General features: G+C 41.0%; 2 protein-coding genes across 2 annotated transcripts in view; both read right to left on the bottom strand.

Annotated features, from left to right (window-relative positions):
* Nucleotides 1-5,224, bottom strand: part of LOC139015093 (nuclear body protein SP140-like protein) — a 69,430-nt gene extending 64,206 nt beyond the window's left edge. The window contains exon 1 of the mRNA XM_070422366.1: nucleotides 5,057-5,224. Coding sequence (XP_070278467.1) covers nucleotides 5,057-5,088 — 32 coding nt within the window. The 5' untranslated portion in view covers nucleotides 5,089-5,224. The remainder of the gene's footprint in view (nucleotides 1-5,056) is intronic.
* Nucleotides 5,225-9,248: 4,024 nt separating this feature from the next.
* LOC139015092 (nuclear body protein SP140-like protein) overlaps nucleotides 9,249-24,695 on the bottom strand; it is a 48,330-nt gene continuing 32,883 nt past the window's right edge. The window contains exons 9-16 of the mRNA XM_070422364.1: nucleotides 23,002-23,106; nucleotides 21,401-21,543; nucleotides 19,994-20,041; nucleotides 13,108-13,223; nucleotides 12,313-12,424; nucleotides 11,937-12,014; nucleotides 11,594-11,725; nucleotides 9,249-10,816 (exon numbers count right to left, since the gene is read on the bottom strand). Coding sequence (XP_070278465.1) covers nucleotides 10,721-10,816; nucleotides 11,594-11,725; nucleotides 11,937-12,014; nucleotides 12,313-12,424; nucleotides 13,108-13,223; nucleotides 19,994-20,041; nucleotides 21,401-21,543; nucleotides 23,002-23,106 — 830 coding nt within the window. The 3' untranslated portion in view covers nucleotides 9,249-10,720. The remainder of the gene's footprint in view (nucleotides 10,817-11,593; nucleotides 11,726-11,936; nucleotides 12,015-12,312; nucleotides 12,425-13,107; nucleotides 13,224-19,993; nucleotides 20,042-21,400; nucleotides 21,544-23,001; nucleotides 23,107-24,695) is intronic.

Below are 24,695 nucleotides of genomic sequence, written 5' to 3'. Positions count from 1 at the left end.
ACTTTGAACAAAGTTTCAGGCCCTGGTGTTTTCAGTGAGTTCTACATGCATTTAAAGAAGAAATGATGCCAATTCTCCAAAATCTTGTTCAGAAAATAGAAGCAGAGGGAACACTTCTTAACTCATGAAGAGTATGTCCTCAGACATAATCCAGCAATACTGTGTCACCATAAGCAAATAAAGGCAAACTACAAACCAATAGCTCTCACAAGTATTGTAGGAAAAAACTTCAACAAAATATTAGCAAATTTCATCCATCAATGTATAAAATATTATACCCACGACCAAGTGGAAATTATTCCAGTCATGTAAGGATGGTTTAATATTTCAAATCAATCAATATAATCCACTATGTCCAGAGACTAAAGAAGAAAAATAAAATGGTGATATCAATTGCTATAGAAAATTTATTAGACAAAATCAAACACCCACTCATGTAAAAACTAGAAATAGTGAGGAATTTTTTCAACTTGAAGGAAAACATCCACCAATAACTTGTAGCTAATACTATACTTACTGTTAAGAACATGCACTTTCCCCCTAAAATCAGAGATGTCCCCCTTTAAAACTCCTATTCAACATTGTAGTGAAAAATATAGTAAATTAAAAAAAGAGAAAGAAAGAAAAGGAAGCTAAAAGTGTAAAGTTCGGGAAGGAGCAATAACAGTGTTTGCAGATGACATGATTGTCTATGTAGAAAATCCTAAAGAATTGACTGAAAAAAATCTCCTAAGACTAATAAGTAAATATAGCAAGGATACAAGGTAATATTCAAATATTAGAATTTTTTTTGTATACAACACCATTGAAAAATTGGACTTAGATATTGAATAAAACAATACCATTTACAATAGCACCAATATAATGAAAACCCTAGGTTTGTAGATAAGAAAATATGTACAGGATTTTAATGTAGAAAATTATTCTAGAAAAACAAGAATTTTATTTTACAGAATAAGAGTAACTATTTTGGTGTAAAAGATTCAAAGTCTACTAATCAACTTAAAGTGTTGAACAGTGTGATAAAGGAAAACTCGAGTTAAATGATTTGTTTGAGATATAAAAACCTAGAACGATATGGTTTTAAATTAAATGCTAACAATTACACAAATATTGATGGAAACGAATTTCAGAACTTAAAAGCAACACTGGTTGAGTGAAATCAGACCCCATGATGCCTTATAAAACAGTAAAAAAAAATCAAAAGAATAAAACATAGTTTGAATTTTTAGACAGAAAAATCTAAGGAAAATAGTATGGAATTCTAAAAGTTAAAACAGAAAATAAATTATAATAGTAAACGTTATATTATTTAAAACACTAAATGTGAACGAGGTCAGCATCATGGCAGAGTGAGGTAAACTACTTGGTTTCTCCCCTTGAAATTACAACAAGTTTGACAACTCTAATTCCAAAAAGGACTCCCTGCTCAACACACACATATGTCTGTGAGACCCACACTTTGAGACATCTGAAGGTGGGTGTATTGGAACCAACAGAGCAGGCAGGACTGGGGGTAGGACAGAAAGGAGTAGCAGATGCAGCCAGGAACTTGGTGGGGCCTCAGAAGACATGGTAACAGATGAAGAATTGAAATGCAGGGCCTGAGGAGCAGAAGCAACATTTCCGGTCTGGGTGGCCAGCACACACATGGTGAACCCATTGAAAGTGGTGGAGATTCAACAGAGAACTGTGGCAGCTGCTGTCCGAAGCTGCCATTACCAGCCAGAAAACAAAGCCACAGATGTGCATACCCACTTCCCTTCACCCTCCAGGAGCTTGCAACAGCACCAGGATGTCAGGACACAATGCACCCGCTCAGCAGCTTGGATGGCCTGAGATGGAAAACCCTCCTTCTGGCCAGAGGGGCCAGAGCACTTGATAGCTAAATCCAGTGACAGGAGCAGAGATGCAGAGATGTGGCAGCCAAGTTCTGGCCATCACTGTTACTAGGAAAAGAATACAGGCACAGACACAAACCCACCCTACCCTCACAACCCCACCCATTGCAGTGGAACCTGGTGGAGGCAGCTGGGACACCTCAGATTGCACAGCACTGGTGGCAGCCTCTGGTTACAGGAGGCAGCACCAGGATCCCCCAGGCATGGGCTCCCATCACCCACCACATCCACATGGGGGTAGTGCTCTGACACCAACATGACTCAGTCACAGAGGGGACACCCACCTCTTTGGAAAATATGGGCATTTTCCATGGCCAAGGCCACACAGCCCCACCGAGGTACAGGAAGTCTCAGAAGTGCAGGTGAGAGAAAACAAAAACTTGTGCTACTGCACCATTTGCTGGGACACAAAAGACACCTTCAAATTGTACATCAGATGCGAAGAAATTAAGGCAGGAGATGTGAAAAAAAATTTCGCTCAGATGAAGACACTGCAAACTGGGGGAGAAAGGAGAGCTGCCGGGGTAAGCATGAGAAATGGGTTGTAAAACTAAGGCCGGCGCGTGATAAAGAGAGTGTACACCAAAATGCAGACAGGGTCAATGTGGAGGATAACCCAGGGGGTGAGGAAGATGTCCCCAAGGCACTTAACATCACACAAACACCTAAAAAAATAAAGCAACATTGTGCCGATGGGCTGATATAAAACGTGGTTTTATAGTCAGACTTGCAGAGCTGTTGAAGAAAATTAAGGCACCCCTCAAATATAAGCACAATCAACTTTTAATTAGGAATGACAAAGCATGATAAACTATAAAAAATGAAATAATTTTCATAGAAGAACTAGGTTTGAGACAACCGTTATGAACAGAAAGTCAAAAGCTAGAGATGATTCGTTAGGGACAGATAAAGCTGTGAAGGCTAATGTCGCACCAATTGGAAGAATAGTTTTGCCCACAAGTTAAAAAAAAGAATATACTTTTGAAGATACTAGAGAAAAATATTCCTCTGAAGTAAGGGTAGAACTGAACCTGCCACCTTAAGAACGTGAAAACTGTGGTTAAAGACGGTGTGTGTGGAGTTCACCAGTAACTTTCCTCATTGCTCCTGTTTACTCACTAGAAGCCTGATGCATGAAATTTATGCAAGAGTAGGCCTTCCTTCCCCCAGCTGCCGGCACCAGCTTCCTCTGGCACCTGGGACCCGAGCTTCCCTAGCAGCTCCGGCTTCGTCCGGAAGATCCTCTGGAAGGACTCTAGTCTAATTAGCATATTATGCTTTTATTATTATAGATAATAACCAGGGTATATCTATCTCATAAATCAATACTAAAATATGTCTGTACTTTAAATTTCAAGCTTTAATAAGATAGAAGTCACCAAAAACAAAGAAAAAGAATAGGAAAGTAAACTTGCAACTTACAGAATATTTAGCAAATTCTCCCTAATCAAATAAATGACAATCATCTCAATGATCACACTGGCAAGAAATAATGCAGCATATCACCCAAGAGCCAATTTAAATGGTCAATAAACATAAAATACTGTTCCTCCTCTCATATAATCAGAAAATACAAATTAACAAAATGAATCTCTGTATCTAGCACCTATGTGAAAATGCATGTTGACAGATGATTCATATCATTCAGTATTGTTAGGAGAATATATTGGTTCAGTTACTTGGACGGCAACTTAACAGAATCTGTAAACAAGTAAGTATTAGTACTCTTTGCCTCAACAATTTGATTTTTTGGTTATTGACACCAGACAAACTTATGTAAATCTGCATAAAAGAGAGAACTATATAATTGTTGTTAACACAGGTTGTTGAAATAACCTGAGTGTTTATCAATGGAAGCGAATGGTTTAAAAATTATGGCATATTGATTCCATGGAGTAGTATACAGCTGTAAAAAAGAATGAGGGAGCCTGGACAGCATAGCTCAGTGGTTGAGTGTTAACCTATGAACCAGGAGGTCATGGTTCGATTGCCAGTCAGGGCAGACTCCCGGGTTGTGGTCTCAATCCCTAGTGTGGGTCATGCATGAGGCATACAATCAATGATTCTCTGTCATCATTGATGTTTCTGTCTCTCTCTTCCTCTCCCTTCCTCTATGATATAAATAAAAATATATCCAAAAAAAAAAGAATGAGGGAGATCCGTATGTTTATTAAAGTGAAAAGGTCTCTAATATTTTCAATACTAAAATAACTGAAAATGCAAAATGCAATAAAATCTCATTTGTTTAAAAACAAGACACAAATTATGTATTTAGGAAAACCAGTTATATGTGTAACTGCAGAGAAAGAGATATGTGCCCACAACACTCAACAGAACCAGTACTGAGAGCTTCAGGTGGGTGGCCCGTGAAGGGGACTTTCCCCTCTATGCATTTGCATGTGATTTGAAACTTTATGAACAAGAGATAAAATGTAATTCTTCGGTATTAAAAAAGTTAAACATATTAAGTAATGTTATTTCTAACCGATTACAGAAGAAAAAGATTGAATATTTGGCCTTTTCCTTGTGAGGTATAATGCATTATAGGGCAGAAACTCAAAGTGCAGATGAAAATACTCAGCCTGCACTAGGCTTTCATTTCTTGGTCCTTCCTCTTACTTTTACTCCTTTAGGTCAAGATCCCTGGAGGGAGAATCCAGACCCCCAGGCAGAGACAAGAATAAACCCGTAGCTGACCTGTCCCCAGATCAGGTATAAGACCAAGGAACCCAGATTTGAAAATTTCATGTGTTCACCCTGAATTTTGTATTTTCTAAAGTTCTTTCGTTGAAATGACCTAGGTGAAGTCAGAGGAGGCCTGAGGGAAATGAGAAGGTTCATAGGTCATGAGAAAAGAACAAATCACTGTCTCAAAGAGTCAGAAAGTGCAATAGAGTCCTGATGGGCTGCCAGCTGAGCAGTAGCTGTAAGACAAGAGTCCTGTGGGTTGTGGCAGTTGAAATCACAACACAGTTGTCTCTCCCTAGTTCTAAGATTCGATTCCTTCACTATATATTCCTGCATTTCATTACACTGCACATAAGTGTCCTTGCAAAGCAGGACGGATGTCAAGGTTGAGACGAGTGTCTAATGATACACACTAAAGCATCAGCACAGCCAGAGAAAAAATTGAAGGAAGGGAGACAGAGACTGACCTGGTGCTGAGGTCGCTGCCGCCACTGGCCATTGTCCTGCCGTGGGCATTGCCTGGACCTCTGATCCTTCCAGTCTCCCCAGCCTAGGCCGGCTGTGGCTGCAAAGCCCTGAGCAGGAACTGTGTAAAACCACCAACGGAGGGCTCCACCCAAATGGGGAAATGAGAACTGAAAGTAACTTTTTGAGTGTTTTCAGACACTGTCTCCCTCCTCCTGCAGCCCGATAGTGAATCTCAGCCATCATAACATGTGGCAGCAGGAATAAGGAGCAAAAACAGTTAGTCAGGACCTGGAGGCCAGGGAAGAGCAGCCCACAGGAATCCTCTTGTTTGTATATAGACACCAAAAACAGGGAAGTAGCTGGAGCTATAGGGTCTGGAACGCTGAAAATCAGGAGAGGCAGTGACAGAGGAGGGACATGGAACAAAGGGCATAGGAAAGAGAGGGGCTTCAGCAGCCTCAGCAGGAGCAGCTTCCATTCAGATGTCACTGATAGTCTTATGGGGACTTTCTTGCATGTGATAAGTTACCTTTTTCTTGCTGCTTTTAAAATTCTCTCTTTGGCTTTGACTTTTGACAATTTAATTGTAAAGTGTGTCTGTGTAGCCCTTTTCAGTTTCTACCTATTGGGTCCATTGGGCTTCATGAAACTGAAAGTCCATTTTGCTCCCCAAACATGGGAAGTTTTTAGCCATTATTGTTTTAAGTAGACTTTCTGTCCTTTTCTTAACTTTTGCCCTTTGGAATTCCCATAATCTATAAGAATAAAAGGGTAATATGCTAATAAGACCAGATAGACCAGATGTCTTCCTGACAAAGCCACGGTAGCGGGGCCAAGGCAGAGGTTAGGGATGATCAGGTTGTCAGGGGAGAGTGGTTAGGGGTGATCAGGCTGGCATAGGAGTTGGGTACATCAGGCAGGCAGGCAGAGACAGTTAGGGGTGAACAGGCAGGTAGGCAGAGGGGTTAGGGGCCATCAGGCAGGCAGGCAGAGGGTTAGGGGCAATCAGGCAGGCAGGCAGGCAGGCAGAGGGGTTAGGGGTGATCAGACAGGCAGGCAGGTGAGCGGTTGTGAGAGGGATGTCAAACTGCTGGTTTAGGTCTGATCCTTGTGGACATCCCCTGAGGTGTCCCAGATTGGAGAGGGTGCAGGCCAGGCAGAGGGACCACTCTCCATGCCCCCCTACCCAACCCATGCATGAATTTTATGCAGTGGGCCTCTAGTGAGTATATGATTTTCTTAATAATGTCTCATAAATCCTATAGGCATTCTTCACTCTTCTTTCCTTCTCTGAATAAATACCTTTAAGTAACCTATCTTCTAGTGCACTGATTTTTTTTTCTTCTATTTGTCAAGTCTGCTGTTAAATCTCTCTATTAAATTCTTCAGTTCAGTTATTGTATTCTTCAGTTCTAGGATATTTTTATAGTTTCTTTCTCTTTTTGGTGAACTTCTTATTTTGCTCATTTGTTTTTCTATTTTATTGAGTTGTCTATAATGTCTTGTAGTTCACTGAATTTCTTTCAGAGGATTATTCTGAAGTGTTTTTCAGATAATTTATCTATCCACATTTCTTTAGGGGTAGTTATTAGAGCTTTTTAGTTTTTTTTTAGTGTACTGTTCACCTGAATCTTCATGATCCTTGATTTCTTGTGTTAGTATCAGTGCATATATGTAAGCAACCTCTTCTTCCAGACCTACAGGTTCACTTCATCAGGAAAATGCCTTTATTAGTCAGCTCAGGTTGGAATACAGTACAGGAGAGCTGGTAGCATCCATGGGAAGATGGGGCATGTCATCAGTGTCTCAGTTGGGAAGGCTAGTGCCGGTGCTCTGAGATTGCTACTTGGATGATGGCTGAGCTCTGTGGTTTGGTGGACTTATAGGTTGGGCTCCTTGATCAGCCACAACTGCTGGCTGAACTCTGGGGCTTGATGAGTCTACTTGCTGAGCTCAGCAATCATCTCTTGTTGAATGAAGTTTCAGTCTGTGTTTTGTGGTATGGTCATGCCATTTCTTGGACTCTGCATTTGTTCTGGGTTACAAGCTGGGTTCTGTTGCTAGCCAGAGTTGTAGATCTGGTTCCATAGATCAACTGACCTATAAGCTTGCTACCATGGCTGCCTGGGTTCTCTGATCAAGCCTTCTAAATGGCTAGGACTGGAGCTATACCTTGCAGTGCTTCTCTGGTTAGGCATGGTAGTAGAATGGGTTCCTTGGTTGGTATGTTCTGACTGAGTACCCAAATCAGATAAAACTCCCAACTGAGCTCTGGCTAGATGGAACCATTGGCTTGGTCCTCAGAAGGGCAGAGCTACTACTTGGGATCTCACCTTAGGGACCACTACAAGCAAGAATGCAGCCTACTAAGGTCTCATTGCTGAGTCTATAAGCCCCAACTTTGCTTAAGCTTCTAGTAGTTATCTAGTAGCCAGAAAGCACCTAGTTTTTTCCTAAACCAGATTGCTAAAACATATGGAGATGTAAAGGGGATTATAACCCTTTCATCCTTCAATCTTTGCAGTGGCACCAACCTCTGTCATTTCCTCCTTCCTAAGAAATGCAATACTGCTTTTAGCCTACTGTGTTCACTGTGTAAAAGTTCTGTTTCAGAGCCTTTCATTTGGTCTTTCCTAGGACAGTCATTGTTATTTCATAGGTTAAGAAAGGAATGGTTAATAAAACAATTTGTTTGTCCTGATTATATGTTTGATGTTTGGGAAATGAATGCTGGGTGGCTCTATGGATTGAGTGGACTCACTTGACCTTATCTCCATGTAGTCTAACAGGGGCCACTATGGTATCTTGGGTCCCAAGGTATCAACTCATATACTGTATCAATAACTTTTAAAATTTCTATGAGTTATCTTTGTCTCACATATAGTTACTTGAATAAATGGCTAAAGGTGCCTTTAGTGAAGAACTCAGGGAATTACTATGCTGTACTTTGCACAGTCCTTTCTTATAAGAACTGCCATCAACAGCTTCTGGGTCAAGAATTTGCTGAGGTCTGGAAAGTGGGCAAGGAATGTTGTCTTTTCATTGAAGTAGCACTTCAGGCATCTGATTATCTATAATCTTTTTTGATGACATATAAAAAGCAATATCCTGGTTAACTGCTCATGTGTCTTGCCTGTAAGAACAGTGTCTTATAATATCTAATTTCTTAGACATCTATGGGCCAGGGTCCCTGGTTGTGATTCTAAGCTTGCTGCCCATTATACAAATTAATCATCAGTTAATACTGCACCTTAGCTTCAGTTATTCTGAAGACCTGTCACTGAATTTGTTATTAGGGAATCCAGCTCTGTAAATTATTCCTACATTTTTCCAACCTACATAGGACAGTCTGGACTGAGCATTTCAAGGATGCAGCTGCTGTCTCAGCAGTGCATTCCTTATTGCCTTGTTAGGTGGTGTCTCTGAGGCATCTGAGGACGCAGTAACCTGATGGATGGAATATCTAGTTTTAGACAGTAGAGCCATGATACCGCCTTAAGATTTTGGATCTCCCCTTTAAATGATCAGCCCTGGAAAGTCTTGTATTTCTTCTTCCACTTCATCTGGTGTGCACTGTGCTATAGCAAGCCTCTAAGAGCCACCTGGGAGCATATTAGAATCATTGCCTTTGGACCTTGCCAGGCTAATTAAGCTCTGTGGCCCAGGAGAGTGTGCCTGTATGAGAATCCCCCATCCATATTTTATATTCTAACATAGTTTTTTCAGGATTCACTTCCACACACAATCTCCTGGCTGCTATTAGTACATGTGGGTTAGACCTGCAGCTCTGTTAGAGTAAACTTTCTCTTCAGCCAGCAGGCTCATCTAGTATATTCCTAGTTTGGTCATGCTGAGATAACTCTGAATAATCTTAGTTCAAGCAAGATGGTGGGTAGGGCAGTGGTCTGTATACCAACAGGGGCAGGGGTCTCTTTTGCAGGACAGTGGATTCAGAAGGATATAGAGTTCAGAGTTCTCAGAAAGCCACTCTGAGTTTTGTGGCTTCATGCTTTCTTTATCAGGAATTTGACTTTGGCACAAGAGGACGCCCTGAGCTTAGAATTCAGTCTTCTCTGAAGTTCTATCATTCTTTTAAAATTATTTTTAAATCCTTACCTGAGCACATGGCATGACAGAGGAAGACAGACAGAGAGAAACATAGATATGAGAGAGAAACATCAATCAGTTGCCTCTCATACACATCCTGACCCAGGATTAAACCCATAGCTCAGGTATGTGCCTTGACAGGGAATCTAACTGACAAATATTTCTCTGCACAGGGGGATGCTCAACCAACTGAGACACTCAAGGTGGGCAGGAATTCGGTCATTCTTAAAATGAGGGCCTGTACCAGAATTCCATATTGTGTACCTTCCAGTTGCAGGTGGTAATCCTATATAATAAAAGCCCAATATTCTAAGTGTCTGGTCCATCAGTTGGCCATTCAACCAATCAAAGTGTAATAGTATAATGAAATGCTAAGGCCAAACAACCACTCACTATGATGTGCACTGACCACCAGGGAGCAGACACTCCAACTGGTAGGTTAGCTTGCTGCTGGGGTCTGGCTGATCAGGATGGAGCAAGATGGGCTGGATACGCCCTGGAGCCCTCCTGGGGTCCCTCCTCAGTTGGCCAACCTCCCGCATCTCTCCCTGGCCCTAATTTTGCACCTTGGGGTCCCTTGGTCTGGCCTTCACCATATCTCAACCCTGGACTCCTTGGGGGTTTTGGAGAGCCAGTTTCAGCCTGATCCTGCAGGCCAGGCCCAGGGACCCCACTGGTGGACGAATTTGTGCACTGAGCCTCTAGTTACTATATATGAGCCTGTCATGCACTCTTTTAAACACTTTAATGGAGCTTAGAAATATCCATCTAGCCAGGCCTGTATTGCTCAGTGGTTGAGTGTTGACTCATGAACTAGGTCACAGTTGGATTGCAGTCAGGGCACATGCCTGGGTTGTTGTCTCCATCCTCAGTAGGGGGTGTACAGCTGATATATGACTCTTTCTCTCCCTTTCCCCTTCTCTCTCTGAAATCAGTAAAACTATATTTTTAAAAGGTTTTTAAAAAAGTAATAGCCATCTAAGTACACAGTTCTTATAGTTCCTATTTCTTTGTAAATGCTAGACCACTGCATCAGTACCTCTTCCTTTATATCTCATTCAGTATCCTACAGGGGGATATTTTTGCAACAGCACTGTTTTAGTACCCCATTGATTATCAATATTCTATCTGTTATCATCTGGCTAGACAGTGATCCAACTCAGAACTCCATGCTTAGGGCTGGCTTGCTAAGATGATTATGTGATGTTGGGTTCCATAAAAGCAAAGCCTGAGATAAAGTTTCTTCATTAAGTGACTTATTGTGAGAATTCTCTCATGAGGAGGAGGGATAAGGGAAGCAGGATACCATAGTGAGAAATGCTAAGCAAGGATGTGGTCATAGCACAGGGACATGAATCACTTCACATGGTTAGTTCAGACTTGGTGCTGGGAACGAACCCCCAGCACAAAGAGATGTAACCTTCAAGTGACTCTGCCTCCATTTGGCCCAAAGCAATACATTGGGGAGAGGTTGCATCAGCAACCAACACTCATAGCAGCTGGGGGATGAGAAATCTGCCTGAAAGCAGGATTTTACAGGGTTTCAACAGCATCCACTACACCAGTGAACTGCTCTCATTTGTTTTCTGGATAGCAAAGACGTCTTGGAAATTCTTCTTAAATTCCTCCTCTGTTAGGTCTGAGGCATTGGGCTGGGGGAAAAAAAGCAACACACAGACAAATATAATGACACTCAATATCAGTGTCATTAGACAACTTAAATTTGAAAAGTTCAGGACTCTTGTCTTAAACACCTAAGTTATATTAACCAGGCTAAGTTAGGAACTCAAGCAGCTCAGAGTAATTTTTGTTTCCTATGAGTGTGATCACACCTTGCTGTCCAGACAGAAACGGGGAATTATTACTACACTGAGGACTCTCAGTCGTTGGCTTTGGGTTGTTTCTCTCAGTGAGAGTTCGAAAGCAATCTAAGGTCTTAGTGACAATCAAACTTTACAGAAGTACAATCAGTGATCCTCCTTGTAGGTGGCCACTTCTATCCCCCTCTGATGATATGATATATGGTTCATTTACATGCAAATGAATCTGCAGTTTGGGACCTCTGAGAGGTCTGATTGAGTAAATTTGGGGAGAGGTAAGAAGAATATCATGACTTTAGGAAGCAATTTTCTCCTTAGGTTTGGAACAGGAAGGACACCACTGTTCTCAATAGACACCTGTCACCTTTGAAGAGTGGAATGAGCTCTCAGGGCCCGGGAGTCTTGTTGCAGGGACAACTCCTTATTCACTGCTACTCTCTCTGGTGAGCTTAAATCCTCAATTTAAAAACCTAGTCACTTCCTGAATCCTTGATGTTTAGGCTTCCCATAGGATGAGGGAAACTTTAAAATAATTTCCTAGCACCAGGAAATGTGGGCAGAGTGACTTAATGGTAAGAAAATGAAATGGAAGCAGGGGGAGCCACTTACCCAGGGGTCCTCAAAGATGCAATTCATGTCCAACACAAATTGTTCCACTTGGAGGTAACATCCCTCAATTAAACGCTTCTTGATTTCATCCAAATTCTTAAGTGTCTTTAGGCATTGAGAAGCCTTTTGAACCTGGTGAAAAATACATCAATAGGAGCATTACGGACACAGGTGAATGTCTGTCTTTTGTGGATTCCATAAAATCCAGTGGAAATGCAAGGTAAATAGAAAGACAGCTCACATGCTCTCCCTCCCATGGGCTTCATATCACAGACCCCACAGTGAACATGTCAAGATGGGGTAACATTACTGAAGCTTGTAATCATGGTTTGTTGTTACTCACATAATATTCGTGTGGAATATTCAGAAAAATGTTGCTCTCTAAATGGTAATAGACCTTCAGGAGTAGGAATTCACATTTCTGCAAAAGAAGGAGACTATGAATGAAAAGCAGCTTGGAGAGAATGAGCCCATATGCATGCCCAGACAGATGCATGACCACAGTAATCTTCTGGAAGTTTCACCGAACAGGGATTACTCCTGACATGAAACACCTAAGTTTATTCTTTCTTTTTTTTCCCCTGTAAGCAGGTTATGGTGAGTTTTCAGCATGGTTAAGGCATGGTCATAAGAGCAGGCACCCTTTGAAACCCTTGCTCTCACCTATGACTTTTCTCATGTGAGCAGAAATGAGATGTGTGGGGTCAAATTTAACTCACCAACTTCTCTTCTGGCCCCATCTGTCTTGCCAGGACTTCAGATTCACTGTAACACTGCTGACTTCTTGAAGACACTTGTATTGTGCAGAAGGTACATCTCCACACATGGATCCTGTGATGCAGGTGTAAGTAAACAAGGCAAGTCCCAGAAACACCTCTGTTCCCATGGCTGCCACTGACCTCCTTTCAGGAATGGCTGATAGGCACAACCAAAGAATGAGGGGACACCTCCCTGATTCTCCAGGACTCTCATGTGAAAACCACGCTCCATAGAGTAGAAGCAGCAGTTAATTGGGTGAAAGATGGTGTCTGGGTGAGTGATGGGCTCTCCCTTCCCTTTCTGAGCTGCTGGGAGCACAAGGAGCCCTGCCCACCAAACCTGAGTGTCAGAAATGGGCTTTAACCCTTGGGGGCCTTGTGCCTCTATTAGCCTGTTGAGAACATGGAAAATGAGGAAAAGTGTCCTTGTTTCCTGCTTTTTCTGAATAAGCACAGAACACAAACAACTAGCATTTGCTCTCCTGTGAACAGGAGTCTGAGGTGGGAAAGTTCTGAAAAGGACAGTAGTGGTATGTAGGAAAGGATCCAGCCACCTGTCTCAACCTCCCTGGGGACAGAGGGGAATATTACCCTCCTGTTGACAGTATCTTTAAACAGATCCCGGCATCATATTACTGGAGCCTGTACCTCTGACCCTGCTCTTTGCCCATCAGTTCACAAGGAGAGACTTTGCATTGGGAGTGTGCATGGCAGGAAGAAGGTCCATAGAAGGAGAGGGGTGTGCATCTCACAAACCTCGTAGGATCCACAGGTGGGATGTGACAGTCCTCATGAAAGAAGCTGAAACAACGACTGCAGTTGAAGAGATTTCCTTCATCCTCACAGATCTTGCATTTCACTGCGTTTTCCAGCTAGAAGATAAAACAATTTCTGGATCCCCAGTGAGACTTTGAAGACCAGCTCTGTGGGAATCTGGAACTCATTTCCTTTGTAGGAACCTAAATGGACAGTTATGTGCGTCTCCCTGAGCTGTGAACCAACTGCATGGAGTGGAGTTTCAGAAAAAGAACTCTTGGTCTGTGGTGAAGTTCAGGAGGAGTGGCCTATGTGACCAGAAAAGGTTTTCCTACAAAACCAGAGTCTCTAACACAGAAAGACCAGCTACAAAAAAGAGGGTGAATTTTATAGAATTGTGAACCATTGTATTACCTTGCAGATAAAACAAGATCCTGGAACAAAATTCATTTGCCTATGCCAAAATGACTAAAATGACGCAGGGAAAGGTGGTTTATTCAGAAATTGATAAGATTGAATAAACTGCTAAGACAGTATTCTTGTTTTCTTGGCCAAAAGCTTCCCATGAGTTGAAGGGCTTGGTAGAGGTTCCTGGACTGTGGATTCTATACATGAAGGGCCCCTAAACCTATGACATTGTCTTTGAATTGGAAAGACCACAGGCACAATTGACCAGGTTGTGTCAGGGAAGATAGAACTCTTTGGCACTAGAACCCTGGGGAGATGTCCCATGACTCAGCATGGCATGTAAGGTGTGGAGCCTCCATCTCTGAATGGCCAGAGAAAGTGGCAATTGTGTTGTTTTATAAACAGAATAGGGAGGGACTCCCTTAAACAACTGATACTGGATTTCTTACCAGTCTCAATATGTGGCCTTTAACCATGTTTAATTTCATTTGAAGAAGATAAAATTTGACAGTATTTCTATCCAAATCCTGTGGCATAGCATCTACTCATTGAACCCAACCAAATTTATAGAGCAGATATGAAGATACACTGTGTTATATACAAACATATATATTCATGGAAACAGTTAGCCTGTGCCTGAGTCCTTTCCTAATCAAGAAAATGCAGTGTAAGGATTAATATTAAAGTTCAATATTATGTGCTGCTGTGACATTTGGTAAAATTGAGAAGGCCTTAAACAGTGTATCTGCAAGTTCCCTTCCTGAATCTGCTCTCCTAGATAAGGTCCCACAGCTAAACAATGCTCCTTGTCAGGGGGCCACATGTAATCCTGCTCAGCCTGGAATAACAGGTTTCAGTTCCCTGTCAGCCATGGAATTATTCAAAGGAGCATGCCATAACCTCCCAGGGAAACCAGGGGATAACCCACCCTCCACAGCCCCTGGTTGCTCCCTCTGTTCCTGAGGGCAACCTTGGTGAGGCCTGCATGGCTGGTACTGCCCTCCTTCCTTCATTTAGGAGTATATGTAACTAATAAACATCTGTCAATACATCTGTCCAGTGACAGATGCCATTACTTGCTGTGCCCCAAACTGTGTGGTAGACATCTCTCCCTCACCAATGGGGTGAAAAGGAGGTGATTAAAACAGAAAACCCCTTTATTCTTTCTTTTAATGAGAATCAGCATTTATGTATGAATCAGGAACTGTCAGGAACTATATTTGTTCCTGGTTACTTTTCTGGTTCTGCCTTCTGAGAGAACCCAAAAGATTCTGAGTTGCTCTATAGATAGAAACATCCTGTGTATCCCATTGTCTATTGGAGAAATTCCTACTCTCTTGTGACCATCTCAGGTTACACAAATGAGACTGGCTTGGGGACTGCCCCCGCCCCCCCCCCCCCCCCATTGATGAATGCTGGGTGGAGGGAATGTGGTCCATTGAGGAGCAGGAAGAGGTAGGGATGACAGTGTCCACTTTTCTCTGCCATGACCATTTCTCCTTTCTCCAAAAACATGGGGTTGGTGCCATTACTCTCCTGGGTTTAGTTAATCAGCCTCACTGCTGTGTCTGTTTCCTTTCCTGTCCTCTCCTCTTCTAACACTTAGACAGAATCCCTTAGGTTTATGTATTTGGCTATTTGATTGCCCCAGATAATGAAATGACTCTCAAAGCTGCAGTTACATTCCCATGTCTCCAGCTTCCAAATGTCCAGCCTGTCTTCTGAATTTGAGCACATCCCTATGCTCACCCAGCATCTCCCCCTGGGCTCTTAAAGCACACCCCAAACTCATCCAGGCTAAACAATGTATTATCCTGTCCCCACACCCACTAAATTTACATGTTCTTTCCTGGTGCTTCCATTTCATAAAACATTTGCCTTTGACCACAAACCTGAGAATACATCCTGGGTCTATACTCTCACTCATATTCCAAATCCTACTAAGCCCACTCCTTTTCACAGTAACGGTTAAGCTTCTTTTGTTAGTTCCATCTCTGTAGGGTCCACTGTGTACAGGGATGCTGAGACCCTAATGAATGGTTTCACCTTAATACATAGAGAAAAGTGTTCTGTTTCTCAAAGTCTGTATTGTATCTCTGTTAGCAGCACACAGAGATCACAAATGTCCATCTTGAAGTAAATGGGCACAGTAATGTGCAACACCGCTATGTTGTTTCTCTTCATGCAGAAAGTAATAAAAGATGAAAAATCACTCTGGCTTTAGGGTGAAAATTCTTATCTGGGGAGAACCAGGATTCTGGTAAATGTTTTTGCATTTAAAAATGGTCATATATGAGAAAGTGCAAAGCTCAAGGAATACCTTGCCAACAGCTCCCATTCAGTGTTCCAGAAAATCCTGAATCACATCCATAATGGAGATAGGGACTGGGTCTAACATGGAGGCCTGGGGCCATTTTCCTTTTCCTCATTGTAGGCACTCACAGACTGCTATCATCATTCTCCAGAGATTGGTAACCATCTTCCCAGAAGAGCAAGGAAATAACAAATGTAACCAGTGGATAAGAATCTTGCATCCCTATCTGTAATCAAGTCTAGGGCCTTTTCCCTTTGGCTCTTTGTGTCTTAGTTTGGCTGTACATTTGAATTTTCAGAGGAGCATATATAAAATACTAAATTCCTGGTCCCAACATCATAGATGCTGAATCAATTGGTCTGGTTTGAGGCACAGGCATTAGTATTCTCCTTATGTCATAAATGAGTAAGTTGTGTACCAAAAACATCTGGAGACATTTTAACAATTCTAATGTCCAAGTCATAACTTAGAATGATTTAATCAAATTTTATCTAGAGTGGGATCAGACAATGTTATTTTTCAAAGTTCTTCAGGTGATTCTGTGTGCAAAGTGTGGAACCTGAGTTGAGACTTAGTTTCACACATGTGTTTATTAATGCATGAGGATATTATAAGCCAATGTTGAATTGGCCTGTGATATCTATCCTAGGAAAGATTATTAAGAAGAGTGAGGGTACTCTTGTTAGAACAATTGCCCTTTCCTTCCCATGGAGTCTTGATCATGGGTAGTATGACATGAACTCCACCACCTCCAGTAACTCTTCAAGGGCACCCGTCAAAAGTTAAAATGAATCAAAGCTCCTCCTTAATCCAAGTCAAATTTCAGAAGTTCATCCCCATTTCCTTTTCATCCAAATCCCAAGATGGCACCTGGCTTACTTTTCACGGGAAACTGACTACTGGGTATAACACTTACATTGCTCTTGTTTATTCAATAGAACGACTTGACTTCATTACCTTCAGGCAGCCTTGGCTTTAATCTCCACCCAGGTCAGAGAGGTCATAGACAAGGATGATCCACTCAAAAATGACTGAGAAATGGTCATGTCATTGCCTGCCTCTCTGGAGAGCCTGGAATACCCTGCTCCCCATTAAGTATTTATCCATGGTAAACAATGAAGTTGAAACAATTCTGGAGGTCATGGATATTATTTCAAACTTCTGTAATGAACAGTGGGCATTTTTAAATGCATTAAATCATTGCATAATGAATTAGTAAATAAATGAGTATTGTTTCACTTAAGAAAAGAGATTACTTGATATCTTTTTAGCAAATACTAGCATAAAACCAATAATAGTTGTGGATGAGTATTTCAGATAATTTGACCATTCAGCAGCTGTCACCAGTAAGGATAAGTGGCCCTCATCAAGAGACAGGAAGCTGTCATGTGGTGCCAAGTTTGACACTAAAGTTTTGAGAAACCGAGACTCCATCAGCAAGAGAAGTTCTGGCAGGCACAGATGATCCACTGAGGTAGTAATGGGTCCTGAGATCTGTCACTTTGGGCCACTTCAATTCTTCATAAAGGAGACACAAAATATAGGGGCAACTGAACCTTGTTGCTGCAAAGTGTTGTACCCATGAATAAGGATAGAACCTGTGGGTTGGAAGTTGCTAGTTCTTTTAGGTACTCCAGATTGAGTAACTCTAGAAACACAGAGAATGATAGAGACACTATTGTTTAAAGTAGTCACCGAATAAGCAAAAGAATAATTTATCTTCAGTAAACCCAATGGGTATAATGTGCCAAGGACTGGTGGGTCAAAAGTCCTAGAATATCAGATAATCTAAAGGCCTAGACAGCTATATGTAACCTAATGTACATTCTATGAAAGTCTTGCATGGCCATTTCTACCTGAAGTATATGAGAATGGTACTTTTCACCTCCCGCTTCTTCTTGAGTTCTCATTCATACTCAATCTTGAAAAAAACATCACTTTGTCCTGAAGTTACACCTCACATTATGTATTTTGTTTGTTTCCTCCATAGTCTTCTTCCATAGAGGGAGAAATCACTTTCATAGATAGTTAGGAGGTCTGCAGAGCCCTGAGGTGGAGCCAAAGGGTTGGCATCAAAGTAAGGGATTTTCTAAGTCAGTACCTCATATGAGACACATCAATCTCCCAAGAGCTCCCTCCTAACAGCACCATCCTTAGGAAATATTTCCCAATAATTTTTGCCTGAGAGAAAATACTGTATGTCTATTTTATGGAAGGATGGAAGATGCTGTAAAACAAAAGCAGAAAAGAAATATGAAATAGTGTATGGTTTCATATATGTCCCAAGATAGACTCAGTACTAAACCTGGTTCATCTGGATGATGGTGATCAAATTTTGCTTTATCAGATTTTATTAAAGTTAGAAAATAGTAACCTTTATGAAAAAAATCTGGTCGGAGTTAAAGATGAGCCTGTTACCTTATTAAGAAATATTTTATGCATTCCATAATTATGTCTGCTTTTAGAAATTGGACACCCTTACAATATCTGCATCTATAGCTAAAACTCAGCTATGAGATCTATTTTGATGACTCTTTGTTATCCTCATTTCAAATGGTTTACCATTCAAAGATGACCTTGCATTCAACCTAATATTCAATGGAACAAATCTGAAGGCACGTACAAAGTAAATAAATTAATTAAATAAAATGAAGGGAGGAGCTAAGAGAAGAAGCTACAATGTTAATTACAAAACTGAGAAACCATAAAAAAGATGCTACACCATATAAAATTAGTTATGTAATAAGAACGTGTATATTTTCTCCTTAGTTTTCATTGTCTTAGGAGATGTATGGGTAAACATATTGCTAAGGGAGATGTCTGAAATTTTGGTGCCTATCATTTCTTCTAAGACTTTTATGGTTTCATGTCTTACATTTAAGTCTCTTATCCATTTTGAGTTTATATTTGTTTATGGTGTAAGTTGCTGGTCTAGTTTCATTTTTTTGCATGTACCTATCCAATTTTCCCAACATCATTTATTGAAGAAACTGTTTCTACTCCATTATATGCTCTTGCCTCCCTTGTCAAATATTACTGAGCATAGTGGCTTGGGTTGATATCTGTTCTATTCCATTGATCTACATTAAAAGAAAAAACTTCTGCACTACAAAAGAAACCATCAATAAAATAACAACAGAGCCCAGTACATGGGAGAACACATTTGCAAATGATACATCCAATAAGGGGTTAATCTCTGAAACATATAGAGAACTCATACAACTTAACAAAAGGAAGTCAAACAATCCAATTAAAAATGTCAAAAGGCCCAAATAGACACTTCTCCAAAGTGAACATATAGAAAGCCAAGAGACATATGGAATAATGCTCAAAGTCACTAATCATCCAAGAAATGCAAATCAAAATGATAAAGAGATATCACCTCACACCTGTCAGAATAGCTATCATGAATAAATCAACAAATGACAAGTATTGGAGAGGTTGTGGAGAAAAGGGAATCCTAGTACACTGCTGTTGGGAAAGCAGACTGTGCAGCCATTATGGAAAACAGTATGGAGTCTCCTCAAAAAATTAAAAATGGAACTCCCATTTGACCCAGTGATCCCACTTCTAGGAATATATCCTAAGAAACCTGAAACCCTCCTTAGAAAGAATAGATGCATCCCCATGTTCATAGCAGCACAATTCACAATAGCTAAGATTTGGAAACAGCCTAAGTGCCCATCAGCAAATGAGTGGATTCAAAAACTGTGCTACATCTACATAATCTAATACTATGCTACCATGAAAAGAAGGAACTTTTACCATTTGCAACAGCATGGATGGAACTGGAGAGCGTTATGCTAAGCGAAATAAGCCAGTCAGAGAAAGATAAGTAACACATGATCTCACTCATATGTAGGATATAATAAATCAAATAAACTGATGAACAAAAATACATCCCCAAGACATAGAAGCATGAACAGACTGTTGAACCTTAGAGGGAAGGCAGGGGAGGGTGGGTGGGAAGAGATCAACCCATGGACTTGGATGCATATACAATTGTCCTTGGAGACAGACAATTGGATAGTGAGGGCCTAGGGCTGGGTGGGGTTGGGGGGACAGGAGCAGGCTTGAAGAGGTTAATGGGGGGAAAATGGAGACTGATGTAATACTTTCAACAATAAAGATTAAAAAAAAGAACTTGTATAAAGTAATAATCACCTTCTTCTTCTTGCCACGTTTTTCTGGAGGTTTAGGTAGGTGTTTATGCTGAAAGAGTAAAAGATCCAAGTGTATGGTTAGCGTGTGTTTATGTTTTGTGTCTGGCATTGCAACCGCCTCCCAAATATTTCTACTTGGATGTTCCACTGTCAGCTCAAACCGAGATGTCTAAATGAGAAACCATCTTCCTCTCCTCAGTGGTTCTTCTAGAATTCATTAATAGTAGCTGGAAAATCCTTCTTAGAATTTTTTCCTTTTCTTTTGTGTTCTTATTTACTTAAGTTTTCATTTCCTTCACAATCTTTTTGACAGCTTTCACTTCCTTTCCATTCCCACCAGTGGCACTCAAGTTATTTCCTCACACCAGGGCTGTTCAACTGACACACACATGTCTCACAGCTATGGGGTGTCAGATACTCTGCACAATGTTGGTCACACAAAGATGTATAAACCCTAGAGGGATATAGGAGAGCAAGGGGTTTCATGAAAGGATAAGTATAAAACTGTGAGAAGGGCCTTAATAGTGAGGTCAGGGGGCCCAGGGGAGGAATGACAAGGCAGGTCAGTCAGAGAATGTTTAGAGAGGGGTGACATTAGAGCTGATCATTTTAGGTGTCTTGGGCTGAAAGACAGTGAAGTGATTTGCAGGCCCCATGTTGTCTGAGTTACTGTTTCAAATAGGTCATTTCACACCTCAGGTTCTGCATTGTCTATGCCAGTGATGGCGAACCTATGACACGTGTGTCAGAGGTGACATGCAAAATCATATTTTTGGTTGATTTTCCTTTGTTAAATGGCATTTCAATATATAAAATAAATATCAAAAATATCAATCTTTGTTTTACTATGGTTGCAAATATCAAAAAGTTTCTATATGTGACACAGCACCAGAGTTAAGTTTGGGTTTTTCAAAATGATGACACGCCGAGCTCAAAAGGTTCACCATCTCTGGTCTATGCTATGAGTTTAAAATCCTTAGCCTGGCATTAAATCCTTTCAACCCCCCTCCCCTGACCCCAATTGATGGATTATGCCTTATCACACACAATCCATCTACCTCAACCTGTGGAATCAAGTTAGTCATGGTTCTGGTTTTCACACCATTCTTTCTCTGGAGTGCCTTCTGACCACTTGTTTGGCATAAACTGTCTCCTTTCTTTCAGTGGCTAAAGTTGTTTGCAAGCACCTAAGTCAGAATGACCTTTCCCTCCTCCAGGCTTCTGCCCCAACCGAGCCCCTTTGACAACATCAATGTGCTGTCTTGTACTGACTTATGAGTGTGGGGTGCCTCCCTCCAGAAAAGGATAACGTTAAGGGACCTCAGGGCTCTATCCATGACTCAACATATATTTGGTGAGCAAATAGTGACCTTTTCTTCTAATACAACAAGGAAACTCACTGGAATACCTGTATCAGCCATTTTAGGGTTTTCCCACCGCAGCACACGCTGTTCTTCCAGTTATTTGATTTTCCATAGCCTCCTTCAACTTCAAATTCCCTTGGGGTGAACCAATTTCCATCCTCTCTCCATATACACTTCACCGTGGCTCCTGTAAGACCGGGGTAAGTTGATCCTGAAACCACCTTGTCCTCAGAGCTCAGACACTGGATCTACAGGCACCCAATTTGGGTTCAAGATCACTAGCAGAAGAGTGTGGCCTCACCTTTTATACTTGAGAATCCCCAAACCCAGCCTGTAAATACCATGTAAGGAGATTTTCTACTTTGAAGTGAAATCTGAAATGGAGGTCCTGCCCTGCTGCTCTCAATGACACTAAGGCAACATCTGTGCCCTGTATTACAATGATTTCCTTCCAGTTCAATGGCATTATTGGGCTGATATTTTTCTTATGTGAAATCATGGATAACTGACTTTAAAGTAATTGTGAAATATTATTCAGTGGAAAATTTTACTTATGTATAGATAAAGGATAGTCATATACTTAATACCATTATTCATTAGAGAAAAGAAAATAAAAACCTCATTTAGATACTACATCACACCTTCTAGGATGGCTGTAATGAAAAAGATAGACAATAAGCAGTGTTGGTGAGGATGCAGAGAAATGAGAGCACTCAGATTTTACTGGTGGGAATATAAACTGGTGCCATACTGTGGCAAATAGTTTTGATTTTTCTCAATAAGTTCAACATAGAATTGCCTTATAACCCTGCAATTCCACTCCAGAGTATTTAGTGAAAAGAATTAAAAAACCAGGTTCACCAAAATCTTTATTCAAAACAGCATTATTCATAATAGTGAAAGGGTGAGAAAATCTATACTGATAGATAAATGCGTTACTGTGTCTCCACACCATGGACTATTATATTATTTGACAATAAAAAAGAATAAAGTATAATGCATGATATATACATATGAACCTGGAAAACATCATGATGAGTGAAAACCAGTCACCGAAAGGCACATGTTATATGAGTCAATTGATATGAAATATTTATAATGTTCAAATCAGAAAACATTTTACAGTCATTATGTACATTGTCTCAAAGTCACACCAGGAGGCAGGTTTTTAATTATTTTCCATTTATTAGATGAGAAGTTTCAGGGTCAGAAAAGTCCCATTCTTTACTCAGTCACTTTTGGCAGAGCTGAGGCTGGGACTCAAGTTTTCTGATTCTAAATTTTGTGAACTCCTCACTACAACAAACACCCCGAATTGTTGATGATTTCCAGAAGGGGTATAGGATATGAAGGTGGAGGCTGATTCAAAATAAAGTATGCAATATTTTCCACCCACAGACTGACGTTTCTGCACTTCTCTTTGGTTCCTTGGGCATCCTCATGGATACATCCATGTGGAAGTGAGCAATTAATATGCACCATTTCTTAAAATGTAAAAACATCATCTTAGAGAGCCCTACCTCTTCTCAAGAGAAAATTGGGGCCCCAATTCCTTAAAAAATGGGTAATTTACATGGATAATTCCATTAATTTTTGTGATTCCTTCATGGAGGGGTTATAAGTGAAAGTAGACCTTGAAACTTACCTCGTTTCAATTTTCTCTTAATTAACATGCCCATCTTCTCCCCACAGGTCACAGGAAGTATTTCAGCCATAAAATCCACAGTCTCATCTGTGTGCATTTTTCCCCCTGAAAGAGAAGATTCTTCATTGTATCTCATTTTACAGCAGCACAAATACAACTTCCTCCCAAGCTGAGATTGTTTCTATAGAAACATAGGAGGACTTAGGAAACTTTATCTCACAAACATTCAGAGTTTCAAAGTCTTTCTGTCAGTGGCATTTTTGATGCATAACAACAGAATGCCTACCTTCATCTCACCTCTCAAATCTCTCACAATCAGAATGCCTGAGCAGAGATATCAGGCTTCTATAAAACTATAGTAACTCTCAATGCAGTGATCCCTTCCACTGATTCTTCCATGACAATGAAACATACAGCTGCTGTCATGTTCTGAAGGAAGGTCTCCATCTATGCTCTTCCAGTGCAGTTAGGTAGCTGGAGACAATATCAGAAACTATACTTGTATCTCCCCGTTTGAGCTCTTACTCAGGGCTCAAATGAATGATGGAGATGAGTTAACCCTGAAGATAGTGTCTACCTGCTATTCATGTTCTCTACTTTGCCTCATTTGTCCCTCACATCAACTTTCTCCAAAGCTAAAAGAGGAGCTGAGGAAGCGCAAGAACAATCTGCAAATTGCATGACTTGCTGGACCATTACAGTCTAACAATGGTGTGCCCTTTATAAAAGGCTACACGCCATGCTCTGATCATCTAACTCTATGACCTCGTCTCTTCCTGTCCACACTCTTCTCTATAATGGGTATTTTGTCACTAAAGGCAGCTTTCTCTAATCTAGGCAGAAAGGGATCAGCTCCTTCCTGCATTGTATAAGGACAAAAGTGGTGGGGAATTAATGGCATTATATAGATCAATTGTGAAAATCTGCATTCTGTTCTGACCATTGCTGGTGAGGATGCATGGTTCTTCCCCACTCTTCAGAGTGTCTAGAGATTTTGGATATAAATTTAGTTATTTTTTTTGGAAATGCTGTTTCCCTGCTTGTTTCTGACCCTTCTGGATGAAAAATGTGAGTGACAATATGAGATTATTGGAATGAAAGATGAAGAGATGAATGGTACACAATATATTTTATCTCTCCTCCTCTCCCCCACCTCCGCAATATTTTTGGTAGTGAACGAAGAGCAAAAGATCCAGGCACCTGAGGTTACCTAGGAGGTGTGGGAGGTGGAAGAGCACTAACCATATTTGTCTTTCAAGACGTTCCTGAAAGAAATCACCCCTGTCTAGCTCTCCCACCACATATCTAGATGCTGATTCTGCCATTCACCATCAGGGGCTGCTGCCAGCTTTAGCATCTCCCAGGCAGAACATTTCTGGACATGGTCCTCTCACTGATTCCCAGTCATTAGATGAAGGGTTGCGGGAGACATCATGGAGAAATAGAACAGATTGGATAGACTGTATTGCCCCCATCTCTTTCTAAATCCCATCAACAATGAACAGAGCTGAAAAATTTAAGTTTACAGGTGATCAGGGACCAACCCTACCCATGGCTGATATATTCCCTTTAGGAACCTGAACAATTATAAATGCCTCTGTTTCAGGATCACCATGTGTACCCTTGGGATTGCATTTCTTGTGTGAAAGCCAGGCATTCACTTGCCTCCCTCATGCAACCATGGTGACTTGCAC

This window comes from Myotis yumanensis, unplaced genomic scaffold (assembly GCF_028538775.1).
Source record: "Myotis yumanensis isolate MYYU_CA2020_CCGP unplaced genomic scaffold, mMyoYum1.0.hap1 SCAF_8, whole genome shotgun sequence".
NCBI lineage: Eukaryota > Metazoa > Chordata > Mammalia > Chiroptera > Vespertilionidae > Myotis > Myotis yumanensis.
This window is presented reverse-complemented; position numbering and strand designations above follow the sequence as displayed.